General features: G+C 43.3%; 2 protein-coding genes and 1 non-coding gene across 3 annotated transcripts; 2 read left to right on the top strand and 1 right to left on the bottom strand.

Annotated features, from left to right (window-relative positions):
- The first annotated feature begins 1,287 nt into the window (after window positions 1–1,287).
- TCP1 (t-complex 1) lies at window positions 1,288–10,622 on the top strand. Its single transcript, XM_054064024.1, has 12 exons — window positions 1,288–1,444; window positions 3,359–3,444; window positions 4,213–4,341; window positions 4,906–5,003; window positions 5,319–5,429; window positions 6,099–6,280; window positions 6,890–7,016; window positions 7,320–7,495; window positions 8,186–8,309; window positions 9,422–9,614; window positions 9,922–10,085; window positions 10,327–10,622. Exons 1-12 carry the CDS (start codon window positions 1,297–1,299, stop codon window positions 10,538–10,540), a joined length of 1,752 nt encoding a protein of 583 aa, XP_053919999.1. The 5' UTR covers window positions 1,288–1,296; the 3' UTR covers window positions 10,541–10,622.
- On the top strand, window positions 2,668–2,803 carry LOC128851931 (small nucleolar RNA SNORA29). The gene has a single exon (XR_008449461.1). It is a non-coding gene; the product is annotated as a small nucleolar RNA SNORA29 (small nucleolar RNA).
- A 122-nt stretch (window positions 10,623–10,744) lies between the features above and the next one.
- On the bottom strand, window positions 10,745–20,858 carry ACAT2 (acetyl-CoA acetyltransferase 2). The gene is made up of 9 exons (XM_054064032.1): window positions 20,698–20,858; window positions 20,081–20,215; window positions 18,228–18,409; window positions 16,569–16,686; window positions 15,679–15,822; window positions 14,489–14,611; window positions 13,572–13,726; window positions 11,616–11,726; window positions 10,745–11,057 (listed from the first exon to the last, which is right to left on the bottom strand). The coding sequence occupies exons 1-9, from the start codon at window positions 20,744–20,746 to the stop codon at window positions 10,890–10,892; spliced, it is 1,185 nt and encodes a 394-aa protein (XP_053920007.1). The 5' UTR covers window positions 20,747–20,858; the 3' UTR covers window positions 10,745–10,889.
- Between the last annotated feature and the right edge of the window lie 2,269 nt (window positions 20,859–23,127).

Here is a 23,127-nt window from a genome sequence, read left to right as displayed (position 1 = left end):
TTGGATGGGGCCTTGGGCAACCTGGTCTAGTGGGATGTCCCTGCCCATGGCAGGGCTGTTGGAGCTAGATGATCTTTAAGGTCTCTTCCAACCCTAACTATTCTATGATTTTATGTGCAATGAGATAAAGGCTTCATCACTGTCATGGTGAAGAAATTCTTCCTAATGTGTAGTCTAAATCTGCCCCTCTATAGTGTATGCCTGTTCCCCCCGTCTTATCTCCATAAGCCTTTATGAATAGCCCTCTCCAGCTTTCCTGTAGCCCCCTTCAGGTACTCGAAGGTTGCTTTAAGATCTCCTCAGAGCCTTTCCTTCTCCAGGCTGCTCAAGCCCAACTCTCTCAGCCTGTCCTCACACGGAAGGTGTTTCAGCCCTCCAACCATCTCCATAGCACTCCTCTGGACCCGTTCCAACAGCTCCATATCCTTCTCACATTGAGTATTCCAGAACTGGACACAGTATTCCAGATGAGGTCTCACAAGAGAGGAACAGAGTGACATCATCGATGAAGAGCACTCCCACACGATGCCCAAGCCAGTTTAAGGGTGCTTGCTTTCTAAAACTCCAGGAGTCCTAGAGAGTTTTATTTGCCAGCATTTTTGGTGTAAGTGTATCCAACAGAGTGAAATTCTGGCTTTTCACGGCATCAGTATTCTAACATCATTATGAAACCTCACAACAGTGAAAAATCTTGCTAGTTTGGAGCTGGCTCCAGCTCTGCTTTACCGTGCATTTGAAAGGGAGACTCCAAACAAAGGTGATCACAGAGGACATATTGCTCAGCGCAGATCACACTGCAGATAAGGCGTTATGATCTCCAAAGAACCAACAGTGGGAAAACACTGCTTGAAAGAAAACACGCTATCAGAGGGACCTTCTGACTTCCAAATAACAGTTACTCAGGTGAAACCTAACTCTGCTTCAGCTTAAATGAAGAATATTTCACTCTTCGCAATAGTTACTGCTCCTCATATCACCTTCCACCTCTCCTCTTCGCTGCACACCGCCCCCAAGGCGGCGGGAGCACCGCCCCGCCGTGCCCGCCCTGCGGGCCCGCGGAGCCGGAGCCGCGCACGGGAACGCGCATGTGCATGAGCTCCCTCCCTTCCCCCGCCCCCCTGCCTTCTAGAACGTCCTGGAAGCCTCCTTCTCCCCTCCTTCTTCTGCCTTGGCGGCTTTGTTAGGGGGCGCGGGCCAATCGCGGCTTGAGGCTGGGCTGGCGCCGCGCCCTGTGATTGGTCAGGTGGGGCTTGGCCCCGCCCCCCGGCGCGCGGGGCCGTGCCCCTGCTCCCGTGGATGTGTATGGGGGGGAGTGTACCCATCATCCCTTGCGGCGCGGCGGGCTGCCTTGTGTGTCGGGCGCGGCCGAAGATGGCGGCGATGGAGGGGCCCTTGGCCGTGTTCGGCGAGAGGACCAGCGGGGACACCATCCGCACGCAGAACGGTACGGGCAGAGCCCAGGCGTAGCGAGGAGGGCCTGCGGGGAGGCAGAGCAGTGCAGGCGCTGCCGCCGCCGCCGCCGCCATCGCCATGTGCTCGCCCGCCCCCGCCCCCCCCACCAGAAGCGGCCTCGCTTCACGGCCCCGGCCTCACAGCTGGGAGGGGGATGAGACCCAGGATAACGCCAGATAAACTCTCTAGGGCTCGTTTTGGAGTTTGAAAAAGCAAGGGCCTTTTATTAGGGTTGGGCGGCACGAGGGAGCGGTCTCCATCAGTGATGTGTAGCGAGACCAGAGCTAGGACAGGATGGATTTCCCACTCGCAGGCATAGGGATAAGTTCTCCCAGAAGTCTTGAAGCTTTTAACGTTAGTATGAAACTTAGCAAGGTCATTTGCTAATTCGGAGCTGACTCCAGCGAGACAAAGCTAGGGACAGAATAGATTGCCCACTTACGTGTAGTCGCCTCTGTTTAAAGTCTTTCCCCGTCTCCAGTGCAAGGTTAAGCAGAGCTGGAGCCAGCTCCAAATTAATAAGAACTTTGATTGTTTCGAAGTTTATAATAACGTTAAAATCAGCCCTTGAAGAGTAATAGTATACGCATAAGCTTTCTGGGAGGATTTATACTTGTAAGTGTACGTTAGTAGGAAATCTATCCTGTCCCCAGCTTTTGTCTTGATACACGTGATTGATGGAGATCGTTCCCTCCTGTTGCCCGGGCCTGACAACGGATGCTGGCTTTCCAAAACGAGTCTTAGTTTATCTACCAGCATTTTCGGTATCGTCACTGTTGCTGGGGAGGAGGGAGGGTGGGTGGTGCGGCCCCTGTGTGAGAGAGGGTACCACTCTGGACCTCTCCGTGACCAAATGTCCCCGCATCCCGCTCCTTACTGGGCAGGTTCTCAAAAACATTCGCCGTTTCTCAGGGTTTCATCCCAGTCCTCGGGAAGACTGCAGGTTCGGATCATTCTCAATTTCTGGCTTAATAAAAGGCAAGGGAAGAAGCTGAAGGCATACTTTGTAATGATCGTGAGAGTCACGTAGCTCTGAGGATACTTCAGGCAGAACACTTAAAATGAAAATTACTGTGTTAATCTGTGGCTGAGATTCTGCTCACTAATGGCGCTTTTGATACAAAGGTTATTTCTTCCAGAAAGCTGCCATTGGTCCTTCACAGCAAGAAAAATAGCGATAGTTTGAAGTTCAAAGTGAAAGTCTGGGTTGTAACTATTCCCATTCTACTACCACTTTTTCAATTTCTAGATTAAGTGGCTATGCTTGTGGGATAAAGAAAAATTTGCCACGGTCTGAAGGAAAAGGTTGATTGTATCTTTTTCCTACATGAAGTTGGCAGAACATCCTTTAAACGAGCTGCTGTGTTAAAGATTTCATGTCACTTCTGTAGTGACTAAAAAAAAAGCCACTTTTTTATATAATGAGTATTTTATTTTTGTCACAGACCTGATCCAGACAAAAAGAGGTGTTGCTAGTTGATTGATGATGATGATGATTGTTGTATATTCTCTTAGAACTAAGGAGTAAATGAGAACAAAGTTTCATAGCATGACTTGCTGTTGCCAGAAGAAACTGCTGCCAACCTCTGCTAAGCTACAACCACTACTGCTTTTCTAACCTGAATAGTGTCCTCCATCTTTCCAGGCCAGCAGAAAAAGATTCTTTTTCTGATTGTTTTGTTCTGCTAGGTTAGTTACCTGAACCAGGTTGGATGGAAGAGTGAGGTTTGGCGCAGAGTTTATTATTAGTGTCAGCAAGCCATTACTAGCTTAGCTTGGCTGAAACCTAATCCTAGATAGAGTCTCTTTATCTCAGCTTTCTGAATCACAAGTTTTTGGCACGCTTTCTTGTAAACCCAAATGCCTTAAATTCGGAAAAGTAATATTTGTTCTTTCATTCATTCAGTTACTGCTGCATCTGCTATTGCTAATATTGTGAAGAGTTCTCTTGGGCCAGTTGGTCTGGATAAGATGTTGGTGGATGATATTGGGGTAAGTAACCTTTCTTCAGGAAGTGTCAGGTGGACTTGCCTTCTTGTGTAAAAGTGCTTCCACTTAGTGTGCTTCATAGATCAAATGTGCACATGCCTAGTTTTTTCCATGGGTCTGAGAGGGGTTAAGAAAAGAATTGTGGTCAAATTGAACATCAGGTGATGTATACTACATCGTTTTAGTTCAGTCTAGAACTGTGGTTTATGTGGTACAGTTGTTTCCTTTCTACGTGTAAGTTCTTGTCACCACTTACAAGTATTGGTCAGACACACAGGAAAGAGTATCACCATTTAAGTCAGGCCTTGTGGTGGTGTTGACTTGTATATCCTGATCTGTATATTAAAGGAAATAAAGAGAAAAGAATTTATGTAATCCCATAACAATCTAAAGGCTGTATTCCACATTTTATATTTTAAAATATTCCAAGCAAATGAGGAAAGTTTGCCATTTTACAGTCTGATATAATAGAACGCTATTAAGAGGGTCGTTGCTGTACTACTGCTAATCTGGTATGTGGAAAATGTTTGATTTTCTGTAACATAAAAAATTTCCTGATTAAAAGAAAGCAGAGATTCTGCACTAGTAACCTTTCTATTATAAGATTGGGACTTTTGATTAAAAGAAAGTGGTAAACATTTGGTATAAATGCTTATTTTATGGACATTTGCGAAGAATAACTTGCTTTCATTTGTATGAATCCTACAAAATACAGCAATCAATATGAAGTATATTTCCATGATATTTTAACATTTGTTTCCTGAAAATTAGGATGTGACCATTACTAATGATGGTGCCACCATTCTGAAGTTGCTAGAAGTGGAACACCCTGCTGCAAAAGTGCTTTGTGAGCTGGCAGACCTGCAGGACAAAGAAGTTGGCGATGGGACAACTTCAGTGGTACGTAGAAAGTTCTACAGGCAGATAAACCAGGCAGATAAACCAAAAATCAGTGTTTCGTTATCACGGTGTGGCTTTTAATTTATCTGTTATGACTCTTGATGCAATGACAGTCAGTAGTACAGAATTAAGTTTTGTGTTTGACTGAATATAAGCGCTTACAGAACAAAGAAATTATTAGACTTGTGGGTTTTTAGGGGTGCTAGTTTCCATACACAGATGGTGCTCTGGAATGTAATTTGCTTGCTGCAGTTTCATTATTGATTTGGATGGATTCTGAATTAAGGTTCAGAATTTTTAACCACTATGAGAAATTGAAGTGTTGGGACTAATAAGGGTGCAAAGTGTTGAAAACTTGCCTGAGACTTCGCAGCTTGGTGGGGAGGTGGATTCAGATGGCTTTTAGCTGATGTCAGAAACTATTTATGTTTTCTAGGTTGCAAATACTTGCTTACACAAGTAGGAATTGGAAAGCTACTTGTGATTCTGCTTTCCGCTTAATGGCAACGGGTAGTTACTTTGATTGTATGGAATACGTGTGTCTGTTGTTTGTTTTTCAAACAGGTAATTATTGCTGCAGAACTTCTGAAAAATGCAGATGAGCTAGTGAAACAGAAAATCCATCCTACCTCCATTATTGGTGGATACCGACTTGCTTGCAAGTAAGAAACTAAGTTGAAGTACATTGCGTTTTTTAAGGTACAATAACTGCATGCTTTTTGTTTATTTCTGTATTTGTGTCTGCATTAAGACAGACTGCTTGGTGCAAAGGGGATATTTTTTTAATAGAGGCAGGGGTGATTTTTTGGGTTGGTTAGGGTTTTGTTGTTTTTTTGTTTTCTTCCGTTTTCAATTTTGTATTTCTTTAATCACATAAAAATGTCACATACCTGTTCTAGAAAAGGAATTTATTTCATCTGTGTTCTTTGAGGTAACAAGGGCTGAAAATATGTAAAATTTTTGTCTTTGTTCTACAGGGAAGCAGTTCGCTACATCAATGAAAACCTTATTATTAACACAGATGAATTGGGCAGGGAGTGCCTAATTAACGCTGCTAAAACATCAATGTCCTCTAAAATTATAGGAATGTATCCTTTAACTTGATCCAGTTAGTTAAGTGAGAGTGATCCATTGGAGAGCTTGAGTAGCAAAGGTTGATTTCCTTGGCAGCAGTTTTTCATGAATAAGGTGTAGTATTCAAGCTGCTGTTTTTATAACAGGGGTGTGAAAAATGTTTCATAAATACTATGTTCAGATTCTTTCAGTTTACTTTAACCTTGTTAGGGGTATAATAGCTTTAACAGTATGTTGCTTCCTTATTGACATTAATTGTTAGTAAGACTAGATAAGGAGTTGTGTGAATGGAAGAATGCATTATAGAAGTCGGGTACCTGGGGTGCGGAACTAGAGGAAAGGAGATTGCGTTTTACTCCATGGTCACAGAAAAATTTGTGTCTTTAGCTTTTGTGTTAAAAAGGGAATGCAGTCTGATACAGCATGTTTTTGTTAAGGAAGAAAGGATGTGTAAAATGCGAGCATCACACTAGTCTGTCCTAATTCTCTTCCCAGTGTTTCAGCTTTTAAGAATTACTCCTTCCTCTAAGGCAGAGGTAAAGAAAGCTAGCACTTCTGTGCCTTTCTGGAGTTGTAAAGTCATTGCAAACGGGTTTTGACTTTTAGTTTAGGCACTTTCAGTGACTTTTTTTTCTTAAGCGTAGTAGTAGTTTTCTTCAGTTTTAACCTTAACAGCATTGTAGTGATGGTGATTTCTTTGCCAATATGGTGGTGGATGCTGCGCTGGCAGTTAAATACACAGACCAGAAGGGTCAGGCTCGGTATCCAATCAACTCTGTTAATGTTTTGAAGGCACATGGCCGAAGCCAAAAAGAGAGCATACTTGTGAACGGTTATGCTCTGAACTGCGTGGTGGGCTCACAAGGTAAAAACATGTTAAGTTTCATGAAGCGTTTTTTGTTAACTTGGTCCTCTTTAGTCTTTCTGCATGGATCTTCTTAATGACTGCATTAGTTGCAAATAGTGGGGTTTCAAATCCAGAACAATTAAACAGGAACACGCAAAAAAAGCTCCTAATGCTTTACCAGTGGTTTCTAGGCTAAGGTCTAGGTAATAGGAATCCACAGAGTGTTGATAAGTTGCTGTAGTTTCCTTAGCTCAGCAGTAGCCTGATAACGCTGTGAATCTTCTAGTACATTAGCACCTCCTAGCGTCAAGTTGTAGGGAATTGCTACATTTAAGCAGAGCTGAAATGGGAGACTGATTGGTAAACTTCTCATGATGATTCACGGGTTTTTTGGGGTTGTGTGGTCTGAGAAAAGGTAAACGTGTTACGGGAGAGATTTTTTAAAAAAAAAATTCCCTGTGGAAGTCTTTATTAGCATCTTCTGTACTGGAGCAGAACTGAAAGTGGAAAAGCCAACTGAATATTATTAAATCTGAAAATAGCATTAGTTTTTTAATATCTAACCCTAACTTGATGTTCTCTTAACTCAATGTGACAAAATCCTTCTACTTTCTTTCCATTTGTCAGGTATGACCAAGAGAATAGTTAATGCAAAGATTGCATGCCTTGACTTCAGCCTGCAGAAAGCAAAAATGAAGCTTGGTGTTCAGATTGTTATCTCAGACCCTGAGAAGCTGGACCAGATAAGGCAGAGGTGTGTAAGCTTGAGTAACTGAGGGAGTGAGGTTTCATGGGCATCTTTTGGTCTCTTTTGTTGAGGTGGCTTGGTGTAATTTTGGCTGAGCACAGGAGGTGAAAATGTTTTAAATGTTAATATTTCCCAACAATACCGAAAATTAATGGTAAAAGTCTTCACTTCTGGAGGCAGAACTAGTATTGAGTCAGTTTTCAAGAGTCCCTTTCTCCTTGCAGAGCTTCGCATTAAGATTTTGTGAAATGGGTTGACAGAATGTGATTGTAGATGTTTAAAGACATTTTTGCAACTTCATCCCTGCAGAGAGTCAGATATTACCAAAGAAAGGATCCAGAAGATTTTGGCCACTGGTGCCAATGTTATTCTCACCACTGGAGGTATTGATGATATGTGCCTGAAATATTTTGTCGATGCGGGTGCTATGGCAGTGCGGAGAGTTGTAAAAAGGGACCTTAAGCGGATTGCTAAGGCATCTGGAGGTATGTATATGTAAAAATCTCCTATTACTTTTTTTTTTCCTTTAAGTAAAAGCTGGGTTTGGGTATTGGTAACTATTTTTTTAAATATGCCTTCTTTTATTTTTTTAAATATGCAAGCCATGCAAGGAGGGGATGAGTAGAGCTGAGTACGGTAGGATTTGACAGCTGAAGATTTACAGAGCGGGGGGTGGGAAGAAATGCTGCCCTTGGACTGGGAAGACTGTCCTCTGGTGGAAATAGGAGCCAGAATCTGTGTTTATTTAGAAGTCTATTAAGCACATGTCATTTATAAAGCCTTTGTTTGGAGAGTTGTGTTCAATAAATTCTTTAGACAGTTTAGAACATTTAATACATAATGCAAAACAAAATGTGGTCCTATACTGATTTTTATCTGTCAATTCTTAAATTGGCAAGCAAGCGTTTTCATGATGGTTAAGCCCAGGAGCTCATATTAGCTGTGGGAAAGTAAGCACTCTAAAAGTTGAGCAAAAAGAGCAGTATTGATTATAAACTGCAGAATATTGAATTCCTAGCTGAGAATTAAAAGTGCTGTTGAATTTAAGAAAAATCTACTTGTGCCACTTTTCTTTCGGATGTCAATTTCTGGGTTTTTTCTGTGTGCCTGTTCTGGGAAGTCTGCAAAGCTTGTGCTGGAATTGAATGCTAATTCCACTTTTTTGTTTGTTAAAGCAACCATCTGTTCAACCCTTGCAAACCTTGAAGGTGAGGAGAGCTTTGAGGCAGTAATGCTGGGACAGGCTGAAGAGGTGATCCAAGAAAGAATCTGTGACGATGAGCTGATTTTAATCAAGAAGTAAGGATACATTTTAAAACAGTACTCAGTTTTGTATACACTTTATACTAGGTTTGAGATAATCCCATTAACTTACTTCCATACTGGCAGTAATTACACGCATGGGAAAGAATATGCAAGCCCACTGGAAATTAGAGGTTAAAATATCAGTATTTTATATCTTCTTCTGGGGCTGGACCATTATTAACCACAATGTATGAGACAATCAGATTGCTAGATAGGCTATATGTTTCGTTTATGAACAGATTTTCCTAAACTGGCTGTCCTTTACAGACAGTAAAGGAAAACAGGTAACCATCCAAGCAATTTCACCTGAGTAAGGAGGTACAAGTTAAATCATGCCACTTAACAGTGGAAGACAGGGTTTACTGGTGCTGGTTTCATTGAATCAGTCATGGGTTGGCAGTATGAAATGGCCCATATTTTTAGAAGAGGGTTTTCTGGGTTTTTTTAGGGGTGTTGTGGATTGAGCAAGAAGAGCAACAATTACTCATTGCCCACATATGTGGTGTTTTCCCTTGACGTTTAGTATTCCACTGCTGTTTGACACCTGAAGATCCGAGTATCAGTTCGTTTAACAAGAACATACTTTGGATATTAACTTTTTTCTGTTTTAGAATCCCCTCTCAGTTTTGAGCTTGTATAGTCTCATTTGTGTGTGAATGGAATATTTTCACCATGGCACAGTTACTGCCAGCATCACAGTATAAGCAGGCATGTCATGAGCTCACTTGATGCCTGCACAAAAGAGAGCTTTCTTAATATCTCACTCCATTTTCCCCCATTTGATGGAGAAACATTTTGTCTATTGTGCTTTTGCAGGTAGCTTTCTCTAAGAGGCTAATACTCAAACTAGATTCTTGCCTATTAGGACTATTAACTTACTAAGTTACAATGTACATATTTACATATTATGTATATACTGTGGTTGGGCTCCTTTTCCAGCCTGGTGATTCTATATCCTAACTGGTGCATAACAATGTTAAGATTTTCTTTTAAAGCTTGGAAGACTCTAGCTCAACAGAACTCTGCTTTGGAGTTAAAAAACATAAGCAAGAGGAGTTTTGGCTCAACAGAACATAAGTTGATTTTTCATTCCTCTGTTTCCCTAGTACAAAGGCTCGTACTTCAGCATCGATTATCTTGCGAGGAGCTAATGACTTCATGTGTGATGAAATGGAACGATCTATACATGATGCTCTGTGTGTTGTTAAAAGGGTATTGGAATCCAAGTCTGTTGTTCCAGGTGGTGGTGCTGTAGAGGCAGCACTTTCAATATATCTCGAAAATTATGCAACTAGCATGGTAAGTCTTGCACAAAGAAGTAACGGCATGTCTGCGTTAAACTAGGACAATGTGAATTTTCAAGCATTTGTTTTCTTTTGCTAGAAGTCAGTTCTATGGTTCACGAAAACCTAATCATCTTACAGAGTATAAGCTGCTGCTTTAAAATGAAGGCTATGAATTATTCTTTCTCAGATAATAAGACTGTACGGTTCTTTGGCCTAAAAATAGGTTTTGCAGGTCAAAACCCCCTCCTGTTGATGATCATGGCTGTAATTTTAGATCTTTTGTTGCAGCAGTTGGTTTAAAAGCTTTTTCTTTATTGTAGGGATCACGCGAACAACTTGCAATAGCAGAATTTGCAAGATCCCTCTTAGTAATTCCAAACACATTGGCAGTAAATGCAGCTCAAGATGCGACAGACCTCGTTGCAAAGCTGAGAGCATTCCACAACGAGGCTCAAGTTAACCCAGATCGCAAAAATCTGAAATGGTAAGTATTTATCTGTAGAAGGTATGAAGTGGATTGATGATAGAGATGGAAATTTGTTAGGCCAGTATGCCAAACCACGATTTGCCTTTAAGAAAAGGGTGTAGGCCATCAGTGCAATTTTCTCCTCTCCTTCAGTCCTATGTATGTGTCCCTGGGACCCAGTAGTAGTTAAACAGCATACTCCCAGCTATGTTTGTACTTGTTTTTTACCTCTCTATCTAACAATATTTCTTATGTGCAGGATTGGCCTTGACTTGATCAATGGAAAACCTCGTGATAACAAGCAAGCTGGTGTTTTTGAACCAACGGTGGTTAAAACTAAGAGCCTAAAGTTTGCAACAGAAGCTGCAATTACTATTCTTCGAATTGATGATCTTATTAAACTGCACCCTGAAACTAAAGAAGAGAGAGGGTGCTATGAGGATGCAGTTCACTCTGGAGCACTTGAAGAATAACTTAGGATTTATTTATGTTCGTCTAACTCATGTTTCCCACTCTTGTAACTAAAATGTTAATAAAACAAGTGGTTGAATGCTGCTGCTATTTTCTTGAGAATAATTAATTTTTGAAAGTGAGGTTGGTCCTTGCCTTGAGAATGTAAACTCTAGGGTGCGTTAACAGGAGGGCCTGCGGTAGCCACTAATCTTCTGGCAAGGCAATGACTGAGGGGCAAAAAGTAATTAATTTTAGGGACAACAAAAAAAGTAACCTCCATAATTAGAAGTTTATTAGTGAGTTATTTCAAAGTTAGTTAAAAGTATTTCAAAGTTAGTTAAAAGTATTTCAAAGTTGGTAGCTGTTTGTTCATCTCTCAACACACATGGCTATTCCCATTCCTCCTCCTATACAGAGAGCAGCAACGCCACGTTTTCCACCTGTTCGTTCCAGTGCATATAGAAGAGTAACAAGGATGCGACAACCAGAGGCGCCAAGAGGGTGACCGAGAGCAATAGCTCCACCTTGGATATTAATCTAGAAAATAAAAAGCCCATAGAGAAGGTCAAGTTAAAGAATCATGGAACTAGCTTAGTTGAGTTTCAACATGAAGGACTTCACTGGATACCGGCCTTCATTGTGAGTAAACCTGAAACTCTCCATTTCATGGAGAAATTAAACATAGATGCAACGGGTGCTGTTGTTTCTTCCCTATAAAATCTACTTTCTGAAGAGAAGGTGCTAATTGAGGTCAGCTTGGGGACAGTAACACTTGGGTTTTGCTATCACTGGAAGAATACAGTGGCAAATGCCTCCAGCAGCAAGTTCAAATTCCGATGTTAATTATGAGCGTGCTAGAGTAGTTCCTTAGATTTTATATAAATCCACTGCACTGAAGTTGTAGCTTGTGCAGTTAGGAAGAAGGTGCTTGGTAGTAAAGCAAGGCTGCAGCAGAATACCAAAGGGGATGCCTACTGGGGTTTCCTTCCGCTTTGCTTAACAGAAAAGTGATGACAAAAGGACCCAGATGCACAGACTAGAGCCATCTTGAATTACAGGAGGCAAACTAGTTATGGCCTCAAATATATCCATTACCTTTTCTGGATTTACTTTCAGTTCTTTTGATATTGCAACAGAGAGTGATGCAAAGGCTTCATTAATTTCAAACAGGTCAACTTGTTCCAAAGTCCAGCCGGCTTTGTCAAGCTGAGAAAATAAACACAGGCTTTATTGTTTCTCAGGTCTTCAGCAGCAGAGGAAGATCTTCGTAAGACTTCAGTTGGGTGATTTGAAGCCACCACTTCTCAATAGATCATAGAATCAGAATGGTTTGAGTTGGAAGAAAGCTTAAAGCCCATTCAGTTCCAACCGCCCTGCCGTGGGCAGGGACACCTCCCACTAGATGAGACTGCCCAACGCTCCATCCAATCTGGAAACAAGTTTTTTTTATAGCTAAGGTTGATGACAATTCTTAAAGACAACACATGCAATTTCAGTGTTAGCAAGTCAGTACAGTGTAACACACTGCTCTTAAAAAAAATCTTGACTAATGTAACGTGGTGGTGGTGATGCAATTGTGGGAATTGACCTGTATGTAGTTTGAGAAAGCACCGTTTTCAAAAGTAGGTTTTAACAAATGAAAAGCAAGTTTTTCAGACATAACTCTGGTTCAATTAGAGATTCTCTGCATAATGCAGACTTTTTACAAAGAAAGCAGTGAAATGACTGTTAGTGACGGGTGTCAAGTGTAATTTGTTTGGTCTCGCCTGCCAATGGAGATTGACTCATGTTTTTGCTTGAGTAACTTATGGTGCAGTTGGCTACTTGTGTACAGGCTTAGGCATGTTTCATGTACTTACATTTTTATTTCCACTCATTTTGTTTCTAGTAACAATGCTTTAACCGCAGAAGCATCAGCAACAATGCTTCACAACCAGCTAGCCAGGCTGGTGCATCTCCAAGACTATAGTCAAGGAGGAGAGCTTCTTTCTACTACATACTGTAGAGATGTAGAAACAGTCCACCATCTGGGGAACGTCCCATCTTTAAGATTTACAATGTTCTTGGAACACTAATATGCGCAGCTTAGTCATTTTCTCACTATAAAGTGTTGCTATGATAGTCTGAAGAGATAAACTGATAATATACGGAGGGTGTGAAGTGTTTGGTAACACTACAAAGTTTACACTAAGAAGTAAGTAGTGTGCCCTTTTTTCATGGTACCTGTAAAATGATAGGTACCGTTAAATACAGCTTGTCTGTTCTTCAATTGAAACTAAAAATGTGTATTGTTTATACATTTATAGCATTCTTCATTTAAAAGAGAAGTTTGGTAAGAAAATGCTTCAGCATTACAGTTCTGATTTTCCCATTGAAAGCCTCAGACACTGGGTGAGGTCAGGCTAGGCTTTTGCGTTGCCAGGATATTTCAGAGATGAACAAAATAAGGCCTTTTGCACAGCATACATAATACTAAGAAGGCCTAAGTAGATTAGATATGGTTCTGGAGTGCACCTTCCTGTTCAGTTTCACCTGAAAGGAATCCAATTGGCACCCTCCACCTTTTTGCAGGGCAAACCAAAACACAAAGGGCACCATCAAATTTGGTAATGGAGATGCACTCACTGGCCCTTCCCTCAGTGTTGTACTACTGCAAATATAATCAGGCAGCAATCTGAAAATTAACCTGGCCAGACACAGCACCAGACCCATGCGTAGCAGGACCAAACCATCCCCAAATTAAGTTAGTATACACATCCATGAAATTTGGTCTTTAGCCTCCTAGGTTATTAGGTGGCCTTTCACAAACCAAATTAGTTAATGCTCTGACCTCCATTCATACACCTAGATATTTTTTCTTTTTCCCAACAACTAGGGACTAGCCTGATAGCACTATTACATACTCTCTGCTATTTTAAGTCTTGTTTTCAGTTAGTCTAGTTTTCCTACTAAGTTTTCCTTAGAATACAGAAAAACCAAGATGTGGCCAGAAAATGAAAAGCAATTAAAAGCAGGAAGTTTTACATAATAGATACATAGACAATTACTTACAGCCTTCTTTATTGCTGAAATGGGCCCTACTCCCATTATAGATGGATCGATACCTGTCTGAGCCCAAGATACAATCCGAGCCAAAGGCATAAGACCTCTCCTAGCAGCTTCTGATTTCCTCATTAGAATTACAGCTGCAGCTCCATCATTTAAACCTGTGGAATGACAAACAACTTGTATGTCTTTGTTGTACTGTACTCCCTTTCCCTGCTTACACAACTTCACAAAGAAAATCACAAGTTTTTATTGGTTTAAGTCAGTGTTGTTCACATCAGCCAAGTATGACCTCTGACAAACACTTCAAACAGCTAACATCTCTATACTGCTGTAAACGTGACACATCTGTGGTTTCTGTTTGGAAAGAGCAGGTGGAAGAATTCATAGAATCATAGTCCAACCGTACCTGTCCACGACTAAACCACATCCCTGAGCACCTCATCTACCCATGACTGAGGCACGACCTGAAAAAGGAGCACATTAGATTTGCCTCTGGAAGAGGCAGCTTAAGCCCCAAGGAAGGCGTTTCAAAGCTGCCAGTGGCAGAAGTCAGTCCCACAGGAGTAACATTTTCAAAAATTAATTGTTGAGATTAACTTTGTTCAGACGTGCAGTATTAGAAACCACTAGATAGCTCGCTTTAAAAAGAGAGGATGTAGTTTCTATTTGTTCCAGCCTGTCAAATATGACTGGTATGGTCCAAACACTTGCTTCACAGAAAGCAAGCAAGCCACAGACAACTCTGTAAAAAAGTCCTCCACTGCAGTCGAGTTCCATCTATGCTGTGAAACACGTTGCCATTTTCTGCAAAACACATTCAGCAGTAACCACAGGACAGCCTAACCCCTCGCAGAGACCCTGCCTTGAGCCACAAGTAGCTACTGTTCTTTTCCATTTTGGCTTTAGCCTAATAGACCAACCTGAAGCATTAGCTGCTGTTACAGTCCCAGTTCCATCTGTCAGGAAACAGGGCTTTAATTTTGCCATTGCTTCCAAGTTGCTCCCATGTCGAGGGTGTTCATCTGTTTTCACTTCTATAGGACCTGCAAAACAGAGTGTTATACTCAATGGAGGGTCTAATCACACACACGTCTCAAAGCTGGTGCAAACAACAGGCTGATTGGGAATATACACTATATTCCTTTTAACCAACAAGCTATTCTTCTGTTGGAGTCAAGCTTCCAACTCAGTGCAATTGGCTGAAGCTCCTTCCAGCTGCTCCAAGCAGGACAGACAGCTGGGTATCCTGAAACAAACCCTAACAACTCAAATTCTGCCTAGTTGTACCAAAGCATATCTTTGTTCCTGTTGTTCCCAAGCCAATGGCTTCTCTTCCATGCAGACAGCTATCTTCCAAATGGTACCTGTAGGAATCTCATCCCAAAGACTAGTCAAGTGTCATTAAATATTATTATCTAAACTGGTACAGGGAAAGCCGTTCTTTAGTTTGTAAACAGCCTGATGCCAGAACTTTTCCCACATAATCTACTGAATGCAAATATTGAACAATTGATTCTTGATTTCTGTTTGGAAAATTCAGGTTTTGCATCCATCTCCCAAGGAGCTGGCAGAATTCCCCCCCTCTAGAAACAGACCTTTGGCTCAAGCACAATAATACTACTATTTATATCACTAATAGCCCTAAAGAAAAACATTATACATAATGTATGTAAACTGACATAGTTAATTAACTACTAGCCCTAATTATTGTCACTGTGTATTTTACTAGGTGGGCGAGGTTTACCAGATCTGTGGGACTGTTAAGTTTGGTGCAGCAGGAGTCTAATGAAACAAAAAATACTGATTTTGGTACCAAATCCGAGCCTATGTTAATGCAACCATTGGCCTGGGTAGTAATTACATCTCCAACAAAACAGATAGTTACAGTTATTTGCAGAGAGCTACATTTAGATATTCCACATTTGCACTGTTTCTCTCTTACTGCAAAAAATAACCACTGAGAGTTGAAAAAGAGAGCAACAGGCTACGCAGTCGCTGAGCAGCTTCCAGAAGAGGCTGCATAACTACGGAACCATCCACTGATCACAGAAGACACAGCAGAAAACAGGTTTTTCTTTAAAATCAGCTTTCGCTATCCATTCACACCTACCTTTTTTAGAAGGGACAAGAACAGGAACAATTTCTTTCGTAAAATAGCCAGCTTTCTGTGCTGCCTCTGCCCTGTTTTGTGACAGTACAGCAAGTTGGTCTTGTTCTGCTCTGCTGACCTGCCACTGATTGGCCACATTTTCAGCTGAAATAGGAACAAAATGCAAGCTGCCATCAGAAAAAGCTACAATTTTAAGTTGTACAACTGTAAGTACAAAGTCAGTCATTAATGTTCTCTGTAGTGAGCAGCTAAGCTTATTGAACGGCCTACATTCCAATTCCTTCATTTTGTTTGCTCACGATTCTCTACTATGTTTTCTTTTGAGGGTGAAAATTTCTGGGTGCGAGCTCCTCCCAGATGGTATATCAAGGTAAATACAAATGCAAACAAACTTTCTTATTTTATTGCCTCTATGAACTATTACACACAGATCTCTCTAAAGGTACTTCAGAGAAGGGAACAGTTCTGAAGTTACTTTGTTTTATAAGTCAACTCTCCCATCCAGGGTGCAATAAGCTGAATGAAGTTGCAAAACCACGTGTCCACACTATATGCAATTCCCCCCCAGTGTAAATCTGTGCTGCTGAATGCTTCAGTTACATGCATGGATTAGTTTATTTTTCCTGAAATTAAATGAAATTTCTCAGATGCAAAAGAGATGCAGAGAGATTAGCTCATACAAAAAAATCCCAAAACAGTAGCTTTACAAATGCAGCAGAAAACGCCTTCAATACCTTTCAATATTAGGAGTTTCTTTCTTTTTCACAACTACAATTTAAGGACAGCTTGAAACACCTTCTTTGAAACTTCAGACTTCTGAAATTTCCTATCAGTGAATTCTTTTCCCCTCCTCATTTAACTATTTCATTTTCTGGTCTGTCACCACTTACCTGTTATACCCATATGATACTGATAAAAAGCATCTGTAAGACCATCAAGGATTATAGTGTCCTGCAAGGAAGCCTCTCCCATTCTCACCCCAGCTCGCATATGAATGACATGAGGAGCCTGCAAGAAGGTATTTCAGAAACAATTAGATGTTTTTTATCTCCAGTACATAATGGAGCCACACAACTGAAAAGACAGACTCATGCCTTGTGCCTACAGGTAACCATCCCTGGCTGTCTGCTCTCTCTCCCTTCGGAGCCTGCCCGCTGGCATGCTCTGTTTAGCCTGTACATTTCTCCAGCAGTGGATCATCAAGCACCAAATGTTTTCTCTCTGCAGATCTAATCAACTGTACCTGGGGCCATACAGCTGTGGGTCCTCCATCCTACCAGACTGCTATAGGTGGTTCCCGATCATACTTTGCTGCCAGCCAACACCAACATCATTCTCAGCATGGGCAGCTACCAAGCCCCAGCAGAAGAGGTCACTCTTTTGTTCTTGTTGTGGTTGGAGTTAAATTAGAGTAAGTTTTGTGCCTCTAATTCAGTCTTGCCTAAATCACTTCATTTTCTGAAAGCTAACTGCATGTTTTTCAGACAGTTTCTCTCTAGAAGTGATAACACAGGGCACTGGTATGCAGAAAGGCCAATGCTTATACTTATTCCTATAGTAACCAAGGCTATCCTTGAGCTGGTGAAATAGGGCCGCACCTGCAGAGGGGCAGACACGACAGGTGACCCTAAAATGACCAATCCATCCTATATACGTCACACTCAGTATAAAACTGAGAGATCATGAAGGTCTCACTCTCTTCTGCAATGGCCAATGTTCAAGGACAACCCTGTCTCTCTGTTTGCCCCTAATCCTAGATCCATGTGCTCCTGAATCCAGTTTGTTCCTAGCTGTGGACCCATTCCCTCATGTCTGCTCTATAGTATTTGTGGTGATGTTTAGTCATTGAGGGGTGGGGGCGCAATCTCATATATTTGTGTATATTCTTTATTACTTTCTAATTATTTTCATCATCATCATAATTATTATTATTACATTAAAGCTGTAGTTTTACTTTACAACCCACAAGTCTTTTTCCTCTCATTTTGCTTTCCCTGTGAGTGGGTGGAGGGATTGAGATCCCAACTGCATGGGTTTAGCTGCTGAAATTAGGTGGCTCGGGGGCTAAACCATGACAGTTACAGATCAGATCACCAGTCCAGAGACATTCCTCCATGCAGTCTTGGGCTGAATGCCTTGAAATGAAAAGCCTCTGTTTCCTCTCCAAGCTCAAATTGTTTGGTGAACAATAATATTGTCAGTTATTCCTTTGGGCTTCTACGAACACCCTCCTCCCATCTATTGCAAGATGCCACAATCAAATAATTCACCACAACAGGGCTAGATGGAAATTAAAATGGAATTTTAAATGTGGTATGTGTTTACATGGCACCTTTTCAGTAGCTCAGCATCAGGTCTTTTTTATACAAGAAAAAAACACCTACTGAAGTTAATTGTTTATGTGTAAATTCATTCCCAAGTGCAGAAACTGAAGCTGCTCTTTCAATCTGCCTCCAGAGGATTAGCCTGGAAATACACAGTTTCAACATAACTTCATGTTGTTTGTTCCCTCTAAGTTAGTGCAATGCGAGTGAAATTGTTTGCTTTACCTTGCTCATACTTTCCATGCCTCCTGCAACCACGATGCTGGAGTCTCCGGTCAGTATGGACTGAGCAGCCAGACACACTGCTTTCAAGCCAGATCCGCAGATCATCTGGCAGCTCCAGGCAGGCACAGAGTAAGGGATGCCTGCAGCAACACTCGCTTGCCGGACAGGGTTCTGGCCAGCACCTGTGGGAACAGGCAGCATTTTCCCTTTGTCTGTTCTTAGACAAATGTCAACCTTGCCACTTTTCACAAAGGATACGCCGATTCCAACAAAATCATAGAATCATAGAATAGTTTGGGTTGGAAAAGACCTTAAAGATCATCCAGTTCCAACTCCCGTGCCACGGGCAGGGACATCCCACTAGATCAGGCTGCCCAAGGCCCCATCCAACATGGCCTTGAACACCTCCAGCGATGGGGCAACCACAACTTGCCTGAGCAGCCTGTGCCAGGGCCTCATCACTCTCATCCTGAAGAAATTCTTCCTTACGTCTAGCCTAAATCTGCCCCTCTCCAGTTTCTACCCATTCCCTCTCATTCTATCACTACAAGCCTTTGTAAATAGTCCCTTCCCAGCTTTCCTTGTAGCCCCTTCAGGTACTGGAAGATCTCAGAGCTATAAGATCTCCCCAGAGCCTTCTCTTCTTCAGGCTGAGAAGCTCATTCCTATTTTCAGTTGGTGGATAGAGCTCCATTACTTCTCTAATTTATACTGTCTATCAATAAAATATCTGCAAGATCAGGGATTTGCTACTAATACTCTTATATCTGCAACTCTGTTTTTGATGGCAGGTCAGATGAAACACCAGCTTCAAACTAGCTGTAGCCTGTTGTACGTGTATGAGAGGAGAGTTAATTTAAATTGCTACTCGCTAAAGAGTTTCTTTTTGGTATCTCTTGTACATCACCAATAGGCAACTTATAGGGAAAGTTCCAATAGAAATCAAAAGCATGATTATGCAAGGGCAGACACAAAACGTTCCATTCATTGCCTCTATTCTGACAGAGGGAATAGGAGCACTATAATCATAGAAAACATTCTTCATCTGCATCTCCCCAGGCTAGCTCTTTGTGTGCAAAGAAATGGCTAAGCAAAGCACATCCCTGGAGGTGTTCAAGGCCAGGTTGGATGGGGCTTTGGGCAGCCTGATCTAGTGGGACGTGTCCCTGCCCACAGCAGGGGAGTTGGAACCAGATGATCTTTAAGGTCCCTTCCAACCCAAACCATTCTGTGAGTCTATGATTCAGAAGCTAAAAATACACAGGAACCTGGATCAGCTTTAAGTAAGACAAAGGTATTTCTTTCCTTTATTTCCTTCCATCATCATTAAAATACATTCCTGCCCTATGACTCTGCTGATTAAACATTACCCCAGAGAAAGCAGGGGATCGTTTCAAAACAAACAATTCCCTATCAGCTGCATTTGCATTAAATCAAAATATTTGTCTACAAGCAAGTGGCATCACGAATCTCGAGGTCAGTCTCACAGATGAACGCAACCGTAGGCCTCGCTCCCAAAATCTCAGGGTTATCATTGCTTGTGATGTTAAATGTATGAGAGGAGATGAATGGCGTGAGAGAAGAGAAAAAAACCTGACTTTCATGCACACGCTGTTAGTTACTCCGGGGATTTTGAAATAAAAAGAATAAACTATGCCACCACCGCATCCTTTCCAAAAACCTATCACAGGGTTTGGTCATCGGGAGCGCACTGAGAAGTCCTTTGTTATCGAAAGGACTTGTCATCCTTGTTAGGTGCAAGGAAAAGCGCTCGGAAACGCGACAGCGGAGCTGCCCCCGCGGGGAGGAAGGCGGGATGCGCTGGCGGAGAGGGAATCCCGCCGCGCCCTTACCTGCGGTGAGGACTTGCCCCAGGATCACCTCGGACACCTCCTCCGGGGCCAGCCCGGCCCGCCGCAGCGCCTCCCGCACGGCCGCCGCCCCCAGCTCGTGCGCCGGCAGCGCCGCCAGCCCGCCGTTAAAGGAGCCTGGGAACAGACACGGAGCTCAGCACCGGGACGGGGAGCTCAGCACCGGGACAGACACAGAGCTCAGCACCGAGATAGGGAGCTCAGCATCCGGATAGGGGGAGGGAGCTCAGCACCGAGATAGAGGGAGGGAGCTCAGCAGGAGATCAGCACCGCGACAGGGAGCTCAGCACGGGGACAGACACAGAGCTCAGCACCGAGATAGGGAGCTCAGCATCCGGACAGGGGGAGGGAGTTCAGCACTGGGAAGGAGAGACCTCAGCATCGGGATAGGGGGAGTGAGCTCATTATCGGGAAGGAGAGAGAGAGCTCAGCACCGGGAAGAAGAGAGAGAGCTCAGCATCGGCAAGGAGACCTCGGCAGGGGACAGGGAGGAAGAGCTGAGCACCAGCAGGGACAGAGCTCAGCACCGGCCCCAGGGGCAGGCGGGAAGGGGCGCACCCAGCGCCCAGCAGGGCCCCCCGCCGCCCGGCCCCTCTCACCGACGGGGGTCCTGACGGCCGAGACGAAGACGACGGGGTCCGTGCTCATGGCGAGGGGCAGCGGCAGCAGGAACAGCGGCGGCAGCAGCAGCAGCGGGAGCGACCGAGGCGAGAGCGGAGCCGGCACCGCCCCTGGCGTGTTGCGGGCACCGCCCCTGGCGCGGGGGGGCGGGGCTGTGGGGCGGCGCGGGGAGGAGGCTGGTCTGCTTGGTGATGGCCGATAGGGCAAGGGGGGTGGCCTCAGCCTGCGTCAGGGGAGGTGCAGGCCGGACATTAGAATCGTAGAATCATAGAATAGCTTCGGTTGGAAGGGACCTTAAAGATCATCTAGTTCCAACCCCCTTGCCATGGGCAGGGACACCTCCCATTGGATCAGGCTGCACAAGGCCCCATCCCACCTGGCCTTGAACATCTCCAGTTGGCCTTCTGGGCTGCGAGAGCATATCGCCAGCTCATGTCGAACTTCTCATCGACCAGCACCCCCAAGGCCTTCTCTGCAGGGCTGCTCTCAAGCACATCATCCCCCATCCTGTATTGGAACCAGGAGTTGCCCCAAACCAGGTGTAGAACCTTGCACTTGACCTTGTTGAACCTCATGATCTCACAGGCCCACTTCTCCAGTCTGTCCAGGTCCCTCTGGATGGCATCCTGTCCTTCTGGTGTGCCAACTGCACCACTCAGCTTGGTGTCATCTGCAAACTCGCTGAGGGTGCACTCAATCTCGCTGTCTATATCATTGATAAATATATTAAACAGCACTGGTCCCAGTATGGACCCCTGAGGGATATCACTTAGGAAAAATTTCTTTTTAGGAAAAATTTCAGAAAGGGTTATCAAGCACTGGAACAGCCTGCCCAAGGAGGTGGTTGGTTCACCATGGCTGGAGGTGTTTAAAAAGTGGGTAGATGAGGTGCTTGGGGACATGATTTAGTAGTAGACAGGTACGGTTGGAGTCGATGATCTCTGAGGTCTTTTCCAAACTAATGATTCTATGATTATATGAACCAAAGATCAATTTCCATTCCCTACCGGAAATAAAAGTAATTTCAAGCACAAAGTACAGAAAACCTGTATATAAAAGGTAAATGCTATGTGAGCAGAGAAAACCTCAACAGGAGTGATCACCTAAATGAAACACTGCCAAGCTGCAGCATTACCAGCACCTGCGCCCAGCACATCACGTCCTTTTGTCTGTTTTAATCCAACAGAAGCCTAAAACACTTCCTTAGAGGAAACAGCCTCCAACTGTGCCAAGGGAAGCTTTAGATTGGATATTCAGAAGAAAATTCTTTACCAAAAGAATGGTGAAGTGTTGGAACAGGCTGCCCAAGGAAGCAGTGGAGTCACCATCCCTGGAGGTGTTAAAAAAATGCATTGATGTGGTGCTTCAGGACATGGTTTAGTGGGCACGCTGGGTTGACAGATGGACTCGATCACCTTAGAGGTCTTTCCCAACCTCTGTGATTCTATGACTCTAACATGCTTATATTTTTTATCACAGGCAGTGCTATGCCACTGGCCCAAGGCCTGTTCCTGTCTGACCTGCACAAAGAGAAAAGCGGGGGCTTCTCTTAGGCTGCCTCCCTGGGAGGCAAATGCTACAAGGGGAAAGCTGGGATAGCTGTGAGGGACACTCCCATGCTGGGACCCGGAGCTCCCTGGCAGCCCAAGGGGCAGAGGCTGGAAAGAGAGGAGAGAGCAGCAGCAATGGCTGCAACCTCTGGCAGGGCAGGCAGGCAGAAATTCGAGGTTTCCAGCTTTTGGGAAGAGAAGGATCCCTTCCAATATCTTCAGAAAAGCATAACTCTGGAAAATCCCATGTGCAGATAAATGCTTAGGTAGACCAATCTACCAGTCTACTAGGGAGGCACTAACTGGCAACAGGGGTGGGCTACAGTTTTTCTTTAATGGTGCTGCACACTCAGGGCAGCTGATAACAGTAAGAAAGACCTCAGATTATATTTGGATGTGAAAACCATGTCTGGTGTCTTTCCAAAAGACTCATCAGTAAGTAATTAGTAGATATGTCATACAAGCAAAAATCAGGAATACATGATTTTAAGCAATATAGTGATTATTTTGAAAGAATACTGTTACTGAACCCTATATGACTGAATGTAGTCTCTGCCCTTTTTCAGAATTCAGTAGAGAGTGAGTAATACAGATGTATGAGGGTAGACCCAGGTAACCTACTTTATTGACAGTACCATGTGCCACCAATACATCATTCTTAATGTAGTATTAGATTAGCTACTAGAAAGAAATAATTTTTTGTGAAGGTGGTGAGGCACTGGAACAGCTTGCCCAGAGAAGTCATGGATGTCCCATCCCTGGAGGTGTTCAAGACCAGGCTGGATGAGTCTTTCAGCAACCTGGTCCAGTGGATCAAGATGATCATCAAGGTCCTTTCCAACCCAAACCATTCTATGA

The sequence above is a fragment of the Cuculus canorus genome, chromosome 3, assembly GCF_017976375.1.
Source record: "Cuculus canorus isolate bCucCan1 chromosome 3, bCucCan1.pri, whole genome shotgun sequence".
Lineage (NCBI taxonomy): Eukaryota > Metazoa > Chordata > Aves > Cuculiformes > Cuculidae > Cuculus > Cuculus canorus.
This window is presented reverse-complemented; position numbering and strand designations above follow the sequence as displayed.